General features: G+C 37.4%; 1 protein-coding gene across 8 annotated transcripts in view; it reads right to left on the bottom strand.

Annotated features, from left to right (window-relative positions):
- Positions 1-21692, bottom strand: part of FRY (FRY microtubule binding protein) — a gene marked incomplete at its 5' end in the record, with an annotated part of 420839 nt that overhangs the window by 94519 nt on the left and 304628 nt on the right. For all 8 annotated transcript variants that reach the window (XM_081286098.1, XM_081286096.1, XM_081286091.1 and 5 more), the window contains 11 exons: positions 3320-3430; positions 4637-4797; positions 5945-6117; positions 6385-6476; positions 7308-7365; positions 9742-9866; positions 10475-10664; positions 11070-11329; positions 13294-13380; positions 15280-15462; positions 16819-17077. In XM_081286098.1, the coding sequence (XP_081142224.1) occupies positions 3320-3430; positions 4637-4797; positions 5945-6117; positions 6385-6476; positions 7308-7365; positions 9742-9866; positions 10475-10664; positions 11070-11329; positions 13294-13380; positions 15280-15462; positions 16819-17077 (1699 nt within the window). The remainder of the gene's footprint in view (positions 1-3319; positions 3431-4636; positions 4798-5944; positions 6118-6384; positions 6477-7307; positions 7366-9741; positions 9867-10474; positions 10665-11069; positions 11330-13293; positions 13381-15279; positions 15463-16818; positions 17078-21692) is intronic.

Raw genomic sequence — 21692 nt, 5'->3', positions numbered from 1 at the left:
AATCAGCAAGTTTTTGTTGTGCTTTAGAAACTTTACACTGAAGTATAAAATGCATAGAGATAGTATATAAGTATATGATGAATTATCCTGAACACACAAGTGGGCCCACCACCAGATCAGACCAGAATATTACCACATCACTGAAGACTCTCTTGAGCACTCTCCATAGCCTCTTTCTCGTTCCCTGATGCAACCACTACCTGACTTCTACCACTATTAATTAGTTTGGGCAGTTTTTTCAGTTTTTCAACTTTATATTAATGGAGTTATACAGTATATAATTTTGTGTCTCATGTGATTTTAGTTTGCAGTTCCCTGATGCTACAGACTAGAGTTCATGTGTTAAATCCTAAACCTGAATGTAATAGTATTCAGAGATGAGTCCTTCAGGAGGTGATGAGTCATACCATTAGGTGCTCATATGAATCTGATAACTATCTTAATAAAAGGAATTCCACATAACTTCCTTCGACCACCTGAGGATCCAGCAAAAAGATGGCCATCTAAAAACCAGGAAGTGGCCTTTACTAGACACCAAATCTGCCAGCATCTTAATCTTAAGAGTCCCTTGTACCCCACAACAGTAAGAAATAAATTTCTATTGTTGATAAGTCACTCAAGCTATGGTATTTTGTTACAAATGCCTGAATGGACTAAGATACCTGATTGTTAATAGGCTGGAGAGTTCTTTATGCTTCTTGGACATTTAGATAACTTCTTGTGAATTGCTTAAATTTCTTTTTTTTTTTAAATTTTTATTATTGGTTGTTCAAAACATTACATAGTTCTTGACATATCATATTTCATACATTTGATTCAAGTGGGTTATGAACTCCCATTTTTACCCCGTATACAGATTGCAGAATCACATCGGTTACACATCCACGTTTTTACATACTGCCATATTAGTGACTGTTGAATTCTGTTGCCTTTATTTTTCTATTGAGTTTGTATATATCTATTTGTAGGGGTTGTTTATATATTCTGGATAAAAAATCCCTTCTTAGTTATGTGTTACAAACATCTCTATTAGTAATGGTGTGCTTTGACAAAAGTTATTAATTAGTCCTTCCTTATAGTTAGAACTTTATGCATCCTGTTTAAGAAATCTAACCCTAAATCCAGAATGAAGATATTCTTTCATATTATTTTCAAGAAACTTCAGTATTTTAGATGTTACATTTAGATCTACCATCTACCTATAATGTTAGAGTCTGTAAACAAGTCTGGATGGTGCCTGGCAAATGTTAGAGTCTGTAAACAAGTCTGGATGGCGCCTGGCATATTGCCAGAGGGAGTGGTTTGTGAAGTAACGCCATCGAGCCATTAAGTGTGGAGATTCCTTATTGGTTGACTGATGTATCTAGTTTATGCTAATTAAGATAAGCTGTGTGGAATGTATAAATACCCCTCCTGTCCTATATTTTGCTGCAGCCGGACTGCGGCACTATAATGCAGTTTTGGATATAGTGTTAGGAAGGAATCAAATTACACTTTTTAATTTTTTAAAAAATATGGTTATTCAACCAAATAACTTGTTGATAAAAACACTTATTGAAAAAAACTTCCCTCCCCACACCTCTGTAGTGCCACCTTTGAGGTAAATAAAATGTAAATATATGTGATTCATTTCTTGCCTCTCTATTCTACTTCATTTATATATTTATCTATTTTCAGGTCAATATTTACTGTTTTAACTACCATAAGTTTATGATAAGTGTTGGTTTCTGCTAAAGTAAATCCTCTTGCTTTGCTTATGTTGTTTAAAATTATCTTACCTTTCTTGGTCTTTTACATTTCCATATATATATTTTAAAAGGAACATGTCAGTTGCCACAAATATCCTACTAGGGTTTTTACTGGGTTTGTAATGTCTCTTATCATTTTGGTGGAAAACTGACATCTTTATATTATTGAATTTTCTAATTCATAAATATAGTCCTTTTACCATTTATTAGATCTTTAATTTTTCTCATTAAAGCTTTATATATTTCTATGTAAAAGGGCTGTATACATTTTTCTTTGATGTATTCCTAAGTATTTAATGTTAGTTCCTAATTAAAAATGCTATTATGAATGGTATAATATTTACAATTTTTTTCCTAATTGCTTAGTGCTGTATATTGAAATATAACTGATTTTTTTTTCATTTTGATCTTTCATTCAGCAATTTTGCTAAATAAATCTATAGATTCTTTTGGATTTCCTGTATACCTAATTGTATCACTTGTGAATATTGAGTTTTATTTCTTCTTTTTCACTTCTTGTATTTTTTTTCCCTATGCACTGGCTAGGATCTCTAGTACAATAGTGATGGAGGTGGTAAAAGGTGGACTTTCTTGGTCATTCTAATCTCAGAGGGAATACTTTCTATATTAACTGGTAAGCATGATGTTTACTACAAAGGTGTATTTTTTTAAACAGACATCCTTTATCAAACATTCTTTTCTTGGTTGCGCTAGTTTTTCCTCATTAGTGAGGAATTATTTCCTTCTGTTGTGTTTTTCTGAGAATTTGTCTACTTAATCTAAAATTCAAGTTCATTGGCATCAAGATATTCATATGTTCCCTTTTACTTCTACTATGTAGCATCTATAGTAATGCTCCTATTTGCATTAGACTTCTCTCACTGTTTTCTTGACCAGATCTGCTCTCTATTAATTTTATTAGTCTTAACAAATTCAATTTTTGACTTTAATGATCATTAGCACTAATTTTTTTCTCTCTCATTAATTTTTGTTATCTCTATTCTTTTCTTTGTTGTATTTTGTGTTTGATATGCTATTTTTTTTCTAACTTCCTATGATGGATGCTTAGGTCATTGATTATCTGCCTTTTTTCTTTCTCCTACATGCATCTAAGTCAATATATTTCAAATATGTTTCTAAGCAAGGCTTTATTTATAGTCCACAAATTTAGTATGTAGTATTTTTATTATTCTTTAGTTTAAAACATTTTCTAGCTTCCACTGTTATTTATTCTTTCACCACTGGTTATCTGGAAGTGTTTTTTTAAGTTATCTTTTTATTATTCATTACTAGCTTAATGTTACTATGAATAGATAACAGAATCTGTATAATTTTAATGATCTGAATTATTTGAAACTTGCTTTATGACCAGTTTATGGTCAATTTTGGTAAATGCTACTGTGTTTTTGATCCTGGTGTATCATAATGCAATGTGAACAACATATAAACCCTCACTAGCGTAGCTGACTTGGGAGGAAATTGTGTTGTAAATGATGCTTCCAGAGTTCAGGAACTCAACGAGGCAGAACCCCAAAGACATTTAAAAACAATATATTTTTGCTACTACTTACTCTTAAATCTTGACAAGCCAGAATGTTGTCAAGCCACTTATATAGGTATCCATCTGGGGAAAGGCCCACATTGTCGAAAACAGGGCCACAACACAATACTGCTGACATTGCCTGATAATAAAAGACAATAAAACAAGGACATGAAACCTGGAACTGTAATGGTATTACATCCAGCTGACTTCATAAGACGTAACTGCCAGAAGTACAGATGATGAGGTCCTATGAAGGCAGTTATTCCTCCAAGATTTTAAAGCATTCTTTAGCCAAATCAATGAAAATATCATATTCCAAACTTGGTTTTTAAATAAACATTAAAAGTTTATCATTTAGCTATGTGATTTTTACAATTACAACAAATCTTTATATGATGAAAAGTATTCAAAACAAAATGAACACTTCATAATATGTAAAATAAACTTTCTTTCAATGATTTCAAGTGAACAATTTCTGCTTATAAGATATATTTATATCTTCAAATTTTGTTTTTGTCAGATATTAGACTAATGTACTGTATTGAAAAACCTATGAAACAGCAAAATAAATAATTATGATCCTAATCAAAGTTAAAGAAAATAAAAGACTATAAATTTTGGTTGGGGAAACAGAGGATCCTGACTTAAACATGGTAGGACCAGATGTCTGTCAAGTTCATCATTTCCATTAACCGTGCTGAGCTCAAAGTTCACCTGAATCAGTTATGGTGCATATGACAGAGCTCATAGGCAGTTAGTTTTCTAAAAGACATTAGGCTATAAGGATCATATTTCTGCTGATTTTGAAAAGTCCTCATAGTATGGAAACATTTCTTGCAGTGTGCTAAGGAAAGGAGAAGAATAAAAGGGGATTTGAACCCGAGGTTAATCTGTTTTGTTTTGTTTTGTTTTAAGTTTGGAAGTCAATTGACAAAGCAATGACTTAAAGAGTAAGTAAGCAAAACCATATGGTCTCAGATAGGAGAAACACTGGATAAAAGTGAGAGCTTTAAATGTGAGCCCAGGTGGAATATTAACATTTATCTATTGACCTATGTTAATGTGTATATTTGGAAGTTTCTGAGATCAACCTATGTATTTATATGTGTGTGTCCATTTTTTTGCATGTACATTTATATTTGATTGGATCACATCATGTTACTTACTTTAACTGTATTTATTTTTTTGTCATAGTAAGGATTGGACCCAGGGGCTTTACACACACTAGGCAAGTGCTCTATTACTAAGCTACACCCCCAGCCCTTATTTTCAAGACATGGCTGTTAGTTTAAGGATGGAGATCATTGATCTGACCAACGCCATTCAGCAAGAAGACATCCCCTACCTTTAATGCACAATACTGGTATCTTGTAATCTGATGATTTCTGTCACTGTAACGATCCAGAGGTGTAAACATAATGCTGAAGGGTCCTGCCCACTGGCTAAATAAGATGAAGAGATGGTGCCTCAAGCTTTGCTGGGGGAAGAGAAATCTTCGGTGGTGCACTGGGGAGGAAAACAGAGTTAGGGTGTACTGACTGGGTGCAGTCTATATCAAGACTGTGTGAGGTTCTCAAGTTTTGTGAAAGGAACACTCTCATTTTCTAAGTCCACTTTTCTTCCCTTTCCTTCCTTCCATTTTTTAAAAAGTTTTTGACGCATGCTAAACGTGCATTTCCACTGAGCTACATTCCCAGCTCCCTAACTCCAGTTTCCTTTAATAATGAAACTTGAGTTTTTAAAATCATTTCTTTCTACATGTGCACTTTTCCTCCCTTCATGTTGCAGCCAACTGCACCTTGACTCAGAGTGGGAAGGAGAGACAGACCACAGGACCTGCAGACACTCTCTTCACACTGACAGTTAAGATGACTCCTGGTCAGCAGCTTCTCAAAGATGACAAGTATTCCTATTGCTGCTGCCTGTTGTGAGGAAGGATTGTGAAATGCAGTATAGAGTGTAACCCAAATCCTAACTTAGGATCTTCAAGGATGAGGAACATTGGTAAGAAGGTTAGTAACACCAAAATAATGAAAAGTGGCTACATGACTTGAGTTTCAGCTTTTTGTAATTAAACAAAAAACACTTTTTATGTGAAACTGACAAATGAAAATATTTTATAACCATTTGCCCTGTGGTTCTCTCAATAATGTAATACTTAATTACATTATTAACTAAGATAGTTCTCTCAATAATGTGATACTTAAATCAAATGTAAAATATATTAAAGTGATGTAGAATTCTACTCCATGTGTTGATGAGATGGCAGCAGAGAGCAGGAATATTGCTGAAATTATATGTTCGTCAATTAGCACAGAGACAATGTGATAAAAATGAAGCTTGTATGAATGCTTCCTCTGAATTACTTCCTTCCTATAGAAATCATAAGAGCTCCTTTTCAGATGGGAACCCAAACAAAAAATAGAAATGACAAGTACAAAACCCAGTCTGATTCCTGTTATTCCCTTTCCAATTCTGTGCTGAGCTATGACAACCTGTTCTAACATGCATTTCCAAGTATCTCAAAACAAACAATGAATCTCATCCTAGATGGGCATGCGGGCTAGGAGAATTGAAGAGGAAAGCAGAGTCCTAAGGAGCACAAGTGGTTTTCCAAGCATGAAAGGTAATTTGTAAAGATGTATCACTGCACCTGGAACACACTGAATCAAGTTGGCAACCATGGCACTAAAATGTGCCCGGATATCTTTAAGAATTTCAACTTCTTTGTCATTTTCAGCTTCTAGGAGCATGCGGGTCAAGTCGACGTATTCTAAGAACAAAGCTCCAAGGGCTAATGTATCTCGTTCTAAGGCTCCATTTGTGCTGGAATAAAGGGAAAAAAAAATCAAACTTTTAGACCATCAAGTCTTTACATCAAAGTAGCACAGGCATCATGAAAAATAAGATTCACATCAGGATTCGTGGAGTAAAATCTGTTCTGTTTATACAGTTTAAGAAGAATATGGAAAAAGTAGGCTTTAAAAAAACTTTTTTGAGTTAATATATGTAAGAGAAAAGAGAGAGATGAAAAAGGAGACCAAAAGACTAGTTTGGTGAGGAGAGACCAACTCAGTAGAATTTTGTTCCTACCTGTCACTTATGACACCTGCATCAGCCAGAAGCTCAAAAATGCGAAGTAACTGTAGCCTTAACAAGTCTCGCCGTTCTCGGCGCTTCTTGTTCTGTGTAGAAGGAGGTAAAATAGCACTCACAATCACAGGCAAAGACGTCGGGAGACTATACTTTAGGAGACTACTACAGAAATGCAGCGTCTAGTACTTTCACTTTTTAAGCATAAAAGACAACATACATGCATTTTCCTTATTCCTAATGCTTAGACACAATGCTTGCTGATCAGAAGTGAGGCAATAAATACACATAAGGGGAGAATGCTGAGAACTAACAAGCCAGATGTTCCCAGTGGTGAAAGATTGAATCTATGAAACTAGTGGAGTGGGACAGGGGACACTGAGAATCCCATCAAATCTGGTCATAGACGTAACACTGTGTGCCAAATTGCTGAATTTTTACCATTTGTTATCCTCACATCTACTGTATGGAAAACTTCTTTTTTGGTCATTTTACTAAGCCTGGTAAATAAGTGAATTTTGAAGTGGACTCACTTCAGGGAAAATAATGTATCAGATACCAAATGAAACAAATAATTTTCTTGGCCATTGACTTTCTTGTAAACAAACAAGCAAACTAAAAACTGACTTAAATTTTAACTCAAATCTTTTGCAAAAGAATGTAATACAACAATATATACAAAACTAAATTGTTTTGAATCATATATTTAGGACATAACATGCTTTAAAATTGGAACCATAGTATACTAAATACTTGAATTTTGAAAAGTAAGGAAAATGACAAATTTTGGTAAAATATTAAGAATTATTGTTAAAGGCATGTGTCGGTATTGGCATTCTTTAGAAGAAGCTACTAGAATTGATTTAAATTCATGCCACTGACCAAATAAGCTAAGTCTTAATTATTGAAATTCAAAATCCTACCTCTGGTCTTCTTTCTAGAGCCTCTTTCATTAATGGATGAAGTTCTTCTACCAATTCTCTATGGAGGCAAAAGATTCCATTTGAAATTCATTGTTATTGATACAAAACTTGTCACCAAAAATGTCCATTCAATCCTAAATTCCTTGCTTTTCTTCATTTTGCTTCTGATATAATAATTTTCTGACTGCTCCCAAATTCCCTATCATGTGGTGAACTGTAAGGTACTGGTCTATACTTTGTATTACTGGTCTTAATCCCAGTGCCGTGCATGTAATTTTGGCTTAATATATACCTGTTGACTTGGTTGTGATTTAATATTCTGGTGACCTTTTTGGCAAAAAACCCTATCTGAATAATTAAACAAGGAATATTTTTCAAGTGCTTACTAAATTTACTATGAGCTATGAAACTGAAAATAAATTAATTGAGTCTCTATACACAAGAAAATTTCAGGACAATTAGAGAAAAAGAGATGGGTGCAATTGCTCTGAGCTAACATTGGGATACATGTTCTGGAGACTGTTTTCAGTTGATTTTAAAAATGAAATCCTTGGATTTCAGAGCTAAATTTCTTTATTTGAGCTATATGATAAATAAAAATTATGACAGGTACTAAACTAGTGAGGTTGCCATCAAAATTATTTTTCCTCTGTGATAAAAATGTTTGATCATTTTAACATACATTGTATATCATACATATATACCCTTCACCTGTCCCCACAATCTCAATTTTTTAGATTTATACTTGTCAACCTATATAGTTAGAAATAACTTCTGAATTAAAAATTTCAGAAATATCTTCTGAATTGCTATGTCAAAACACAAAATTATGAGTTCCAGCTTGTCACCAGACTAGTATTAACTTACTTTGTCTATAATATATGGCATGGTTGAAAACTGCAAAGTTTCTGGTAGGATATTCTATGCTGTTTGCCATCACCCTCTAAGAAAATCCAAGGACAGGAAGGCACAAACCCAGTGGCATTTTGCACTGAGAGACAGAAAATCTGGTTTCTAGTCCTAATTTTTCTAATACATATGCTAGGATTTCTTTATCAAAGAAATACGAATAAGGGCTGGGGCTATAGCTCAGAGGCAGAACACTTGCCTACCACGTGTGAGGCACTGGGTTCGATCCTTAGTACCACATAAAAATAAACAGATAAAATTAAGGCACTAAAAAATACGAATCATCTTAATAGTCTCCTCTACAGAACAGATTCTAGTTACCAAATGTTACTTATGTGCATGGAGTGCCTATTTACATTTAATATATCATCTCAGGAAATCTATGAGATGTATTCTATTATACTTTTTTTTAAATTAAAGAGATGCACTTTATTTCTATTTGTTATACCAACTTTACAGTTGAGGACACTGAGGCTTAGGGACATTAAGTTTTCCAGATGTACATGGTGGTGGGGTTAAAAAATGTCACCTACCTCCATGAATAGTGAAAGGACAAAATATGCAAAAATATTTATGTTCTATGAGAAAGAACTTTAGGTCATTTCATCATTATTATTGTTATTATAATCTTTTAAAAGTAAGTATGTTAAGATGAAGCTTAATTTTAACTAATTAACTAAAACTAGTAAAATGCTGGTTCACTGGAACTCAAGAAATAAGAACCCCAAATTTTTATTATTTTTTAAGGATAAAAATCTGATTGTCAGTGAATAACTTAATGGGTCTTTTTCAGTTGTTTCTGAAACATCTCAATAATCTTTATTTTTCAAATAGAATTTCTCCTAGATATTTGAAGTTTTCCCTTTTCCCTCTCCATGGAAAATTTTGATGTATATTTTTTTGTCCATGTTGGATTTCATTGCTTAGCTAATACCATCAGAAGCAGCCCAAAGGAACATTTTACAATGCCTCTTTCAAAATACTTTGATGCTGCCTCATTGGAATTTTTATTTGATTGCCAATGCAAGATGCAAAATAAAGGAATCCAGAAAATCAGGTTTGCTGTTGCTCTTAAGGCAAGAGAAAGTACCATACAGAAAAATCAGCCAGCCAAATTGAAAACACCCAAAAGGGTTCTACCCATGCATCACCTTTAAGAGTCTATTGGATAAATGGCAGATTAACAGATACTGTTATTATTTGATATCACAGCCTCTGAGCAGTCTGGGAAACTGGGGATTGATGGGGAGTCATCTTCATTTATAGTTAATTAAAACAAAGCTTGCAAGTGAAATCAGATCTGAGAGGTAAAAATCAAAGCTGCAATAACTAAAAGTGAAATGTGAGGCAGTTGCAAGGAACACTCATTACGTGCACATCAACCAAAGAAGACAAAGGAAATCGCACGAAGCCTACAAATTCTCCAGGTGCACACCAATACATACACGCAAACTCAAGCTAAGAAAAGCAACTACAATAGCAGCAGCATGTATGCACGTAGAAAAAGTCATTAAGACTACTGTACCTGAAAACAAGGGAATTTGTTCTTCCAAATCCTAAAACTAAGGACTCTGTGATCTCAATGCTCTCTAGTCTCATCAAAGGCACCAACTGCTTTAACAGAACTCCCACCGATGGGGTGCCTATGGCCTGAAACAAGTTGATTAAAAGTGAAAAAGAGGTAACATGGTAACTGATGGTTCCTTTCATCACATGAGGATTCCATTATAACAGTTTCAAAGTACTGAGCCACATCCCAAGGCACTGCCATCATTACAGGAAAAAAATGCACGAATTTAATACAGAACAAGGAAGGTAATTCCCAACTGGGTAACAAAATTCTAAAGACAATTTTTTTTAATAACAGTCATCTTCTTTTTTTAACCATATAAGTCTATAAAACTATTGGAACAACACCATTTAATCAAGGCATGGTTTAAAGGTGAAAAGTTGGTGAGGAGCGAGAGAGATATGGTATGTAGAAAACAAATATGACCTCAGGGCACTTAGAAATACAAGTCACTGAAGGGTCTTAAGCAAATTTCTCAACTTCTCTTTATCATCGGTTCCCTTCTTGCCAGAGAGGAGTAATAAATTATTCACATAAACACTCAATGGAATTTAGAAATGTGTAGGATGAAAATCTGATCCCATAATACTCCAGATGGCAGGCACAGTGCAATTTGCACTGGGAACTCTAGACAAACAAGCTAAAAAAAAACCTTACAGAATAATTCTTCTGAAGCATGTCATGTCACCTTGTTATCGTAGCTCACTGTACCATCGGGCGTGGTCGCCATTATTTCTGGAGTGGAAGCTCGTAAATGTCCTGGGCTCATAATACTGGGTTTTGCGACTCCAAAACAGAGAATAAGGTAGTTTCTCCACAAGGTAACATAGTTGTCTCCACTGCCCGCAGCGCTGGTTTTCTTGGCATTAATTGGGCTGCTAGAAACAGGGAGTCAAAAACAAGAGTGAAACTAAGCCCTTGATTTTAAATATCACTTGTTAATGAAAGATCACAAGAAGTACTCAGCTAGACAGCCGTCTGTCTAGGATGTTGTTCAGGGAATATCTGCACAGGATGAGAAGCTGAACGGATAGAACGTTATGGCCCCTTTCATCATTTAGAGTCTAAGATTCTATACATAGATAATCATACTGATTACTAAGGGAAAAAAAATTGCTCTAGAGAAAGACTTCTTATCTGGTGTTACTCAATGTTAAGAATCCTGGGTAGGAAACTTAGAAATCAGAAAGGATCATACTATTCCATTTTCTTATATAAAATAAAAATTTAAGAGAGCAAATGGTAAAATAAGCAAAACAGAGGAAAACACACAGCTGCCTTACTTGGGGTCCACCAGAGGCATCACTGACTGGAGCCGAGTGAAGGCATAAGGCCAGGCATAGCTGAGGGCTGTGGGGCAGTGCTTGGGCAAGTTCTCCTGCCGGAGGAAGCTGAAAAGGCAGAGGACCCAGGGGTCTTTGACGGACTGTGCAAATATCCAGACGTGGGAAGGGCTCTTCACATCATAATGGCTATTGACCAGGACTGCATTCCATTCCACCAACCACTGCAGATCCACGTTGTGGGTCAGCGGTAACGTTGCCTGCAGGCACAGAGGTAGGCAGTCAACCAAAGCTGAACTGAAATGACTCATCCTCACCAGGATGAGTGCACCTTCTTCCATACCACAGATCTGCCATTTTAAAATCTCAAAAGTTAGTTATCTCTGAGATTCATAAATGTGTTTTTATCCCTGCATCAGTGTGTGTGTGTGTGTGTGTGTGTGTGTGTGTGTGTGTTAGCTGTGATCTTCTTTATATTTACTCAGACTAAAACACCTTCCCTTTGATTTAGAGAGATGGTTTAGCATAGTCGCTTTTATGAAGGGCATTTAACTGATGATTTTTGAGATAACTACTTACTCTCGCCCTATGATAGCAAGCAAAAATAATGTTTCAAAACATCTGGAAGGTTATCTATATTATATAATATATTACATGATATTATACAGACTAGATGTGTAATATAGCTATACATATATAATATATACAATATAAAATATATATCTTAAAAGAGAATGAAATAAAAGAACTGATATATACATATATCAGTAATATATGATATCTATAAAAACTGATAATAAGTGATATAATACACATATATGTAATAAATATCAGTTCTTATATTTCATTCTCTTTTAAGTGCAGATACCAATGTTTTGGGGACACCAGTTTTCAAACGATCTAGCTGTTACACCAGGAGAAGACACTGCCTCCGTGTCTGTTGGGCATCATCTCAGGATAAGGGATAATGGATGCAGAAACACCTGGCATGAAACTGGCACTGCTTCCCGTTCCTCTTTCCCCACTTCTGTGCATCTTTCTAAGTGCAGAATTGTTGACCTCAAGATTTTGATTCTAATAAACAGAACAAAATCACAAGAACAAAATATGAAGGCATCCACAGGAAAGTAAGATATGCATATAAAAGAATTAAAGTTGACAGTTCCGTTCCATGCTAAAAGAATTGGAACTTCCAAAAATCAGCAGACAACTTCTATCCTGTGGTGGAGGTCCACAGTGCCTGGCTAACAGTTTAATAATTATTATGATGTCCAGAAGCAAGAACAGGACTACTAAAAACAGGGCTCTGTGTTCAATCTCAGTTAAAAAAAAGCTAAGAAAAGCTAACAAATGTCTTCAGAGTTTGTATTCATTTATAACTTCTGACAAGTATCTGCATCAGGCATCAGCAATGTGGATCCTGCTAGCTGTCCCAGATTGCCCTGCCTCTCGTAGCTATTTAGTTGAAATGAATCCAGGTTCTCTTACTGTACTTTAATTTTTAAAAAGTCAGATAACTAAAATGAGTTTCAGTTTCCCTTCTACTTGCTCAGGAAATCTGAAAGCTGCCAATATGCTTTTTAAAAGGAAGAATGTATTTGTGTAGCAGATAAAGTTCTGCTAGATTCAGAGTCTAACCAGGCAAGCCTGGGCTCTCACTAACATTTCAGTTTTGTTTTTGTTCTCTGGTGCTGGGGCTCGAACCCAAAGCCTCACTCATGCTAAGCACGTGTTCTACTGATGACTTCATCCCCAACCTCCCCACCCCATGATGTTTTTGAGTTTCAAAAACTGAGGATCAAATGAGATAATAAATGTGAAAGCACCTTGCAAACCGTAAAGCACCACATACATAGAAGTTACCATATTAAAAATTAAGTACAATATGAATTAAATAAATATTAAGTATGCATATTGTGTTAAATATAAAGAGTGAGACAAATTGATTTTCTGTAAGAAGCTTGAACAATTCTTTTTGAAATTGTAATTTGAAAAATATCTACTTTCCTAAGGCTTAACTTTTGCTTCAAATTTATCTGAATGTCTTCTAAGCTATCATTTGAAAAGCTAATCTTATTTTTCTAAGTAACTTTGCATTTTTTTTTACTAATCTAACTTAAATCCCCAAAGCCAGCCACATAATTTTTCTTTGACACTCTCTTTCAGGTAGGTCCAGAGCTTAGATGTAAGCACTACTAGCAATCAGAATCGAACGAGTACTTACTGAATCCGAAACTGCTACATGAATAAAACTTTCGAGAATGGAAGAACTTAGCTGATCCATGACATCAATCATTGGCCTGTCATCATCCTGTTCAAAGAGGAGGTGATTATTCTCCATGGGAAAATGAATCCTTCCCACCCACCCACTGCCTCCATCTAATACATGAAGCACAACAGCTTGCAAGACACCAATAAGGGATTTGTCACAGAGGAGCGAGAGCCAAGACAGTGAAAGGTAGGGCAGAAAACCCCAGAGGTTCTGAGCTCTCTCGTTCGAGTTTCAGGGCAAGATAATTTAGAACTCCAATTCACATTGTTCTCAAAAGACATTTCCCTGGATTTCATAGATTCATACATGCACACAAGAACCCCCAAACCAGTGTAGTACATTAGTCATTGAAGTGTTCACTTGTTGTTCCTTTCAAGGAATGGAAACCCTACAAGAACAGGCTTTTTCAGACCAAAAAAGCAGCAATTATTTTAAAGTTGCTATCTCGCTAAAATAATTGATAAACTGTTGACAGTGACTGAATTCTAGTCAAAAAGAAACTTCACTGGAGAATAACTACAGACTTTCTGTGATATTTATGTGGCATGCAGCTATTTACGAAAAGAAATAAATTGAAAAAAATAAGAGAAGGTATCTTATTGAAAATTCTTTGATATGAAGAATATATGTACATATCCATCATACATGGATAGGCATATGTTTGCTGCTCTTTACTACAGAGAAACTTCAAAACATAAAATGATTTATTGAGAAGTCTTATATGAAAGCCTTGGAATGTATGTATTCAGTGATAAATGAGAATGGTTTTAAAGAAGTTGTGGCTGGTCAAAGAAAACAACATTTGAGAAACATCCTTGACACAGTCTGGTTGAGTAGCCATTAAGAACATGGAACTTTGGAGATGTTTGTGTGTGTGTGTGTGTGTGTGTGTGTGTGTGTGTGTGTGTGTATATATATATATATATATATATATATATAAATAATCTGGCTTTGAATTCTGACTCTAATATCCTACTTGTTGATTTGGGATTAGTCCTTTAACCTCTCTGAACCTCAGTCTTAGTATCTGTAATATTAGGATAAACAAAATAGATTCTTATTGTGAGATAAAATGGATAACGTGTGCAAAGCACTTGGCACAGTGCCTGACTTTGTACATGGCAATTACTATCATTGTTATCTATCTATCTATCATAATTAGAAACTTAATGGAGGTTCACCAAATACAGCACGCCTTGGAGGTGCATTTACCAGATGCCAGCACTGTGGCCCTGAAATAGCCAAAAAGCTATCTGAAGAAATGTGAACAGAGAGGATTGTGATGAGCTTGAAAATATTTTATAAAAACTGTGACCACAGTGAGGATCATGAAATCGAGATTAGCGATTTAAGACCAGAAAATTGAAAGTGGCATTTTTTGCAAAGAAGTATGTGGCATAATAGCCGGTTTTCTTCAATTGTGCTGCAGGTCACGAGCTGTAACATCTCATGGAAGGTAGACTGCTCTTGACCAGAGCGGGAGGTTGGCTGGAGTTGATCATACTTAAAATTAGCTTCCTTCTCCCATCTGAGGAGGATGCGTTTCTTATGGAGCCATTTTCTTAACATCATTGAGATGACACAACTTTCAGTTAGCCAGACTGTTGGGTACCTCTCATTTTAAATGGAATACATTATTTTTATAGAGATTATTCTCCAACATAAATATGACATATTAATCATAAGATTCCTTACTTGGGAAAGCAACATCCTTAGTGACCAGGAGTGGTCTTCTTTATTGCTATCAGGATATATGACTTAACTTCAGAAGATAGAGGACACTATTGCTCATTATAATCCCAATGATGCACTGAAAACCGTCAATACCACAGGTGACACGAGAGTACACAAAACAGTAAGGTGTTATTTGTAATTTTTATCTAAATTTCAAAACAGTCGAAAGAAATAAATTGGAGAATTTGGAAGAGTAATCCATACCTCTGGCTGGCCCAGGGCATGAAACAGAGCTCGGATTTCCTTCAGGATTAACACAGACAGTTTGCGTGTGGCCACCTGGAAACTGCAGAGTAAAACCAGAGCAAAGCCTTCCACGGCGTGGAGGACACTGCAGTGAGGACCTCGCTCCGACTGGATTCTGTGGCTGGCACCGTTGGGAATGAGCTGTCATGAAGTAAGAACAACATTCTGTATTCAGCAAGAGACCAATGCAAGCAGGAAAAAATATTCTTGTATGTGTCTTTTGGCACATTTGACCTTGTAACAGTATACTAAATGACAACGACTTTGAATCAGACACTTCTATGGATTTGCTATTCTTTGTGAAATGCCCTAGATCCCTTTTTACTTTGCAGATCAACCGTTGCTTTGGAATATTATCAACCATCTGGTATGTCTGATGAGAAATAACTTTTCAAAACCTGTTAATAATAACAAAAACAAAACAGGTTCTCTCCATAGCATTTGGGATTATGCAATATCTATATGTATGATCAAAATGGCTTAAGTCACTTTCATCTAAATTCCCTATAGACTTTTACAAACTACTAAATTGAATTTCTAAACATTTTACATTCTATGTACACTTGCTTCCTTGTTTGTCTGTTAGATTCTCATTGAGGTTTGGCACATTTACACGATAAGTTCTGAAAGTTCCCAAACTTCAAACAAGTGAACCTAAAGCAGAAGCAAGCCAGATGATATGGCAGATTCCACCTCATTTCCCTTTCCCAAGCACATACAACCCCCTTTTTTCTACCTGTCATCTTCCAGCATGTGTAGCAGACACGGAAGGAAGAGGGACCTGAACACTATCTTTGAGGTCAGCCCATCCCCAGAGGGGTTCATCCCTGCTGTTCCCTGGATGCTGATGTGCTGTCCTGAGCCTCCACAGTCCTCAGACCCTCAGCGATGCTCCTCCCAGCCAGACCTGTCTCCATCTGCCCAATGCCAATGCCAGCTTTCTGCCTGGCAACAAGGACCCTGGCTCTCCTTTGGACAATCTTCCTTCTCAATCTACTCTCCAAAACGTTTTGCCATTCATGACTGAAGCATGAAATATCAAGAAGCCACAAGACTACATTTTCTTCTCTGCGGATACTGGCAGAACAACTCCTATGTTGCAGAGTAAAACAACAAAAACACCCCCCCCCCCAAAAAAAAAAAAACCAACCAAAAATCAGTGGACAGCTAAAACTTTTATATATCTATTTCTGTACCCATACCAATATCCATGTCTAGCTCAACTCCCTGTCCTATAGCCATTTGCTCTTACAAACAGATCTGTAATCATAATTCTCTGGTAAAACCAATTTCCACAGTGTCATCTAGTCTGACCTGACATACTATGTTATGCCTGAGTTTCTCTCTCGCAGTGTGTGCCAGCACAGAACTAAGGGTGGCACCAGAGGAAGTTCTCCAGTGGCTGGAAGGAGGAACTCCAGAAGCTTCTCTGGGCTGCCACTCACTCACACGTGTAGTAGAATAAAGAACAAGCTGGTGGGGAGAGGGGGAAGTCACCTCTGAGTTTCTGATTTTGTTGCCCTGTTCATAGGCTCTTCCTTGGGTCTGTATGACCAGCTTCCACTGGGTGAGCAGCTGCAGCAGCAACTTCAGGGATGAGTCCAGCAGTGTGTGATGCATGTCGTTGACCTCCCGGAGCAGGAAGTTGGTAAAGCCAAACAGCACGTCTTCTCTCCAGTCTGAGAAGTCAACGAGTAAGCCCTGAAGAGAATTCTGTGCAATATGTCGCAGTTCGTCATCCATATGAATAGAGAGCCTGTGAAATGAATCAAAGACAAGGAGGTCACTAAGAGCTAAGAAGGAACATATTTGTCTCTGCTTCTGCTTGTGTCTGAAAAAACAAGCCTTCTTCATTTTTTGCTTGGTAAATGGTTCCAATGAATACTTCAAAAAACAAAGACTTCTTAGATTTCTTACAGAAGAGTTGCAAAGGTAATAGTTTGCATGTAGCCTTCACCAGCTTAACCTCTGAGCCATATCCCCAGACCTTTTTATTTTGAGACAGGGTCTTGCTAAGTTGCTTAGAGCCTTGCTAAGTTGTTGAGGCTGGCTTTGAACTTGCAATCCTCTTGCCTCAGCCTCTGAGCTGTTGGGATTATAGGCATGTACTACCATACCTGGCTCTCCTCTTTCTTTTTTAGAATGCAATCTGAGATACCATATAGCATTTTGCTGTATATGAACACTTTTTAATACATTACTGACTACAGAATAAATTGGTATCAAATCCCATTCTTAATAGCAAGACACATTGGGAGCTGGAAGAGCAAAGGACACATTCAGAAGTTTAATTGGAGTTATGCTAATGATCCTCTATCAATTTTCTTTTCCAGGGAATTGGGAAATGTCTGGAGATGATGATGATGATGATGATTTTTGAGACAGGATCTTGCTACGCTGCCCAGTCTAGCCTTAAACTTGCCATTCTCTTGCCTTAGCCCCCCAAATCTGGGAATACATACTGGAAACATTCTTCTTTGTATAGTTTGGGGGTGTACTCCTGTTATCTGTCTGGTGGGTAGAAGCTAGGGATGCTACAAAACATCCTATGATACACAAGACATTTCCTGATGACAAAGAATTACCAGGTCCAAAATGTTGGTAGTGCCAAGATTGAGAAACTCTTAGTCAACTAAAGAATTTCAATGTATTCCTGTTTTAACAGAAACATAATAATATTAAGTCTGGGCAGGTACCAAATGTTTGAGAGATTCTTTCATTCTTTTACTTAGGAATACTTGGGAGCCTCCTAAGATTGAGATATTATACTTACTGGGTGTGGCACTTAGGATATTGGGTTCCACCTGGCCATTAGGTGGGGAACCTGCACAAGAAGGGTGACAGGCAATGGTGGGAAGGGAAGGGTCTGTGGGCCACCTAGGGAGGAACACTGCAGGGAAGGGGTAAGAGTGTCCTGTGTCAGAATGCCTGCAGAGCTACTTGACCTATGACCTCAGGCTAGGAATTTAATCTAAGGCTCGAATTCCTCTTTTGTAAAATGGAAATACTCACTGTACTGTACCTCATAAACCTGTTTGGGAGATGATCCATGTATAGTGTTTACCACTGCAGTGAGGATGTAGTAAGCACTCAACAATTAGCTATTTTTAAAAGAAGAAAATAAACAGTATACTGTACATTTTACAGAGGGAAATGTGATTCAATTCACATTTGAAAAAAAAAAATGAGGATGGCTTGAAGAAGGAACCAGACCAAGTTTGAGAGCAGGTCATCACAACTCAAAGTCAATGAGTCATAGGGCTCGACCCAGGCAGAGAAGTGGGAAGGAAGTGGGAGATGGAGATCAGAGACACTGAGAACCAACTTCCAGGACTCAGGCTTGGAGGTGTTCAGGGTCAGAGAACATGTCTAAATTCATGGTTGCCCCCATGAAGAGGGGATTCTCAACAAAAAATAAGAACTCGTGGCCCCAGGGTGGTGAAGGAAATCGCTCAGTAATGTATCAGGGGAAAGAGCCAGGATTCCAATCCAGGACTTCTAATCAATAATCCATATTTTTCTCCACAGAACAAGTCTAGAACAAGCTGCCCCAATTATACATTATTAAAAGAAGACAGTATTTCAAAAGCTTAATAAGCTAAGCAAACTCCTTTCTTAAAACACCAATTGGTCCAAATTTTACAATACAAAGCAGGTGAAAGTCTCTCTAGGTTACAGATTTACACTGAAGAGGGAATATATTTGCTGTCTTGAAAGCCCATAAAGTTCTACAAAGATGCCAAGAAGGAAGTTCTAGGCTAATTCTTCAGGAAAATCTTTTGCAATTAAATCTATAGTTCTTAAGTGATTATAGTTGCTGAAAGAAAACAGGCCTTTACCATGGGCTTCCAATTAAGGATTGTCTAAGGCAGGGGTTTTCAAACTTTCTATTTCCACCAGTAGCAGAACCATTATTTTTCAACAAAGTTTTATGTAGAGCTCTGTGATGGTTAATTTTGTGTGTCAACTTGCCCGGGCCACAGTGCCCAGATAACTGGCCAAACTCTGGGTGTCTCTGTGAGGGTGTTTCGGATGGGATTAATATGAAAATCAGTTGATTGGGGAAAACAGATTGCTCTCCATTCTATGCATGGGCCTGATCTGATCAGTTAAAGGCCTCAACAAGATAAAACACTGGCTTCCTTTGAGCAAGACAGAATTCTCCAGCAGGCTGCCTTTACACTTCAGCTGATATTTCCTGGTTCTATGGCAGGCAGTTCTCAGATACAGACTGTCAGCTTGGCTCTCCTGGGTCTCCAGCCCACTGGCCCACCCTTCAGACTTCTGATTGCCAGCCCCCATGGTTGTTAGCCAATTACTTATAAAAAAATCCCTTTTCCCCAATATACATATCCTATTATTTGTTTCTCTGGAGAATCTAATATAAACTCCATATATAATACAGAAAATCTGAGTTGCTCTGCTAAAGCTGGGGTAGAAGGCCTGAAGCCCATTCATTTGGGAAGGAAATACCTGCTTCGCTTCCAAGTAACTCTAAATGATCTTTGCAGTCTGTACCGGTTTTTGGGGGCGGGTACTGGAGGTTGAACTCAGGGGCATTCTGTCATTGAGCCACATCGAAGCTCTATTTTGTATTTTATTTAGAGACAGGATCTCACTGAGTTGCTTAGTGCCTTGCCATTGCTGAGGCTGACTTTGAACTCAAGATCCTCCGGCCTCAGCCTCCCAAACTGCTGGAATTATAGGCATGTGCCACTGGGCCCCGCTAGCAGTCCATGATTTGAAATCACTGGTTTATAAAACTGTACTTGAAGTCATCTTCTCATCTTACATTTATTATTCCAATTTATTACATTTATTCCTCTCTATGATTCCAAATGTCTTAGGAAATAAAGCTTTCACAGATAAAAACCCACCATGTTTAGGACAAGCAATAGCATACCCAGGAACTGCATGCAGTTCACTGAATGAATGTTAACAGATGGTAATGATATGGGTCATTGTTGTGGGTTGAATTGTGTCCCCCACAAAAATCATGTGTTGAAGTGCTGATCCTCAGTACCTTAAAATGTGACTATGATCTGCAGTAATAGGATTACTGCAGATATGGTTAGCCAAATTAGATGAGGTCACATGGGAGGAGAGTCCCCTAATCCAATACGACTGGCATCTTTATAAAAGGAGGACACTTGGAGACAGACAGGTGCACTGGGATGACATCACAGGAAGACAAAGGCAGTGCTTGGTGTGCTGCTTCTACACACCAAGGAAAGTCAAACACTGCAGATGACCAGAAGCCTGGGACACAGCCAGGGGACAAGTTCTCACACTCCACAGAAGGCAGAAAGCCCTGGATCTTGGGCTTGCAGCTTCCAGAAACATGAAACAACAGATTTCTGTTGTGTAAGCCCCCTTTTCTGGCACTTTATTTAAGTAGCCAGAAAAAAACCAACACTAGGAAAGCACTGAGAATAAAAGCCATGTCGTGGTCTACCTAGAAGAAGCCTAAATAAGAGCTAATGCTGTTAGCTTTGCAAATGAGATCAATTCTCTTCTCTATCTTTGCTCTCATGAATGAGTTGCAATCTGGAATCTGTTTAAATTCCAAGCCCACAGCTCAGGATCATCTGAAGGACTCTTTGGGGGCCTCAGGCTGTGGAGTCGTACTGTTCAAGGTGGCCATGTCTCTTGGAACGATGGTGTCCACATGCTCCACCAGCGAAAGGGCCCAAAGATACTCCTAGAGGAAGGGGCTTTGGGGATAGAAGGCCCAGCTTATGGCAAAAGCAGAATGTTTATAGAAGACAAAGTCTTCCCTGCCATGGAACCGAGACTGATGGGGAACTACCCCATCAGGACAAGTCACTATGGAAGCAAATGAGGAACATGGGGTGGTAAAGATTTATGTAAAACACAAAATAGGAAAAAATAGCTAACTAAAAAGGGAGAGATGACTCGGGATTAAATGAGAAAGACATCCAGCCATTCTGAGTCCCTGAGCTCTGCAGGAAAGCAGCAGGAGACTGGCCTCCATGATTGCAAGTCGTTTGAGGTCAGGGAGAGGTGAGGGAACTCTGTCAACTCCCAGCTAGGATGTCCCATAGGGAAACTGGACCACTAAAGCAGAGGAGTTCAGACTACAAACTAAGAGTACAACTGTAATTAAGAAAAACATACCCCATCCCCTGTCTGCCAAATAAAGCCCTGTCCTCTAAGGAAGTTTAGTGGCAGTACCTGGAAAAGAGAACAGAGAGACTTTAAGAGAAGCAACATGTGGAGAAGTCTGACTATGGGGGAGGAGATGGCTCTCAAACAAGATTCCTAAGAAACTGAGGTGGTTCCCAAGAGCCTCAGAGTCTCAGGTGCATGGATACACATGAATAAAATCACTGACGGGGATTGAAATGTCT

Source organism: Spermophilus citellus (genome assembly GCF_964194105.1).
Source record: "Spermophilus citellus genome assembly, chromosome: 1".
NCBI lineage: Eukaryota > Metazoa > Chordata > Mammalia > Rodentia > Sciuridae > Spermophilus > Spermophilus citellus.
Note: the sequence above shows the minus strand (reverse complement) of the source record. Positions and strands in the feature narration are given on the sequence as shown.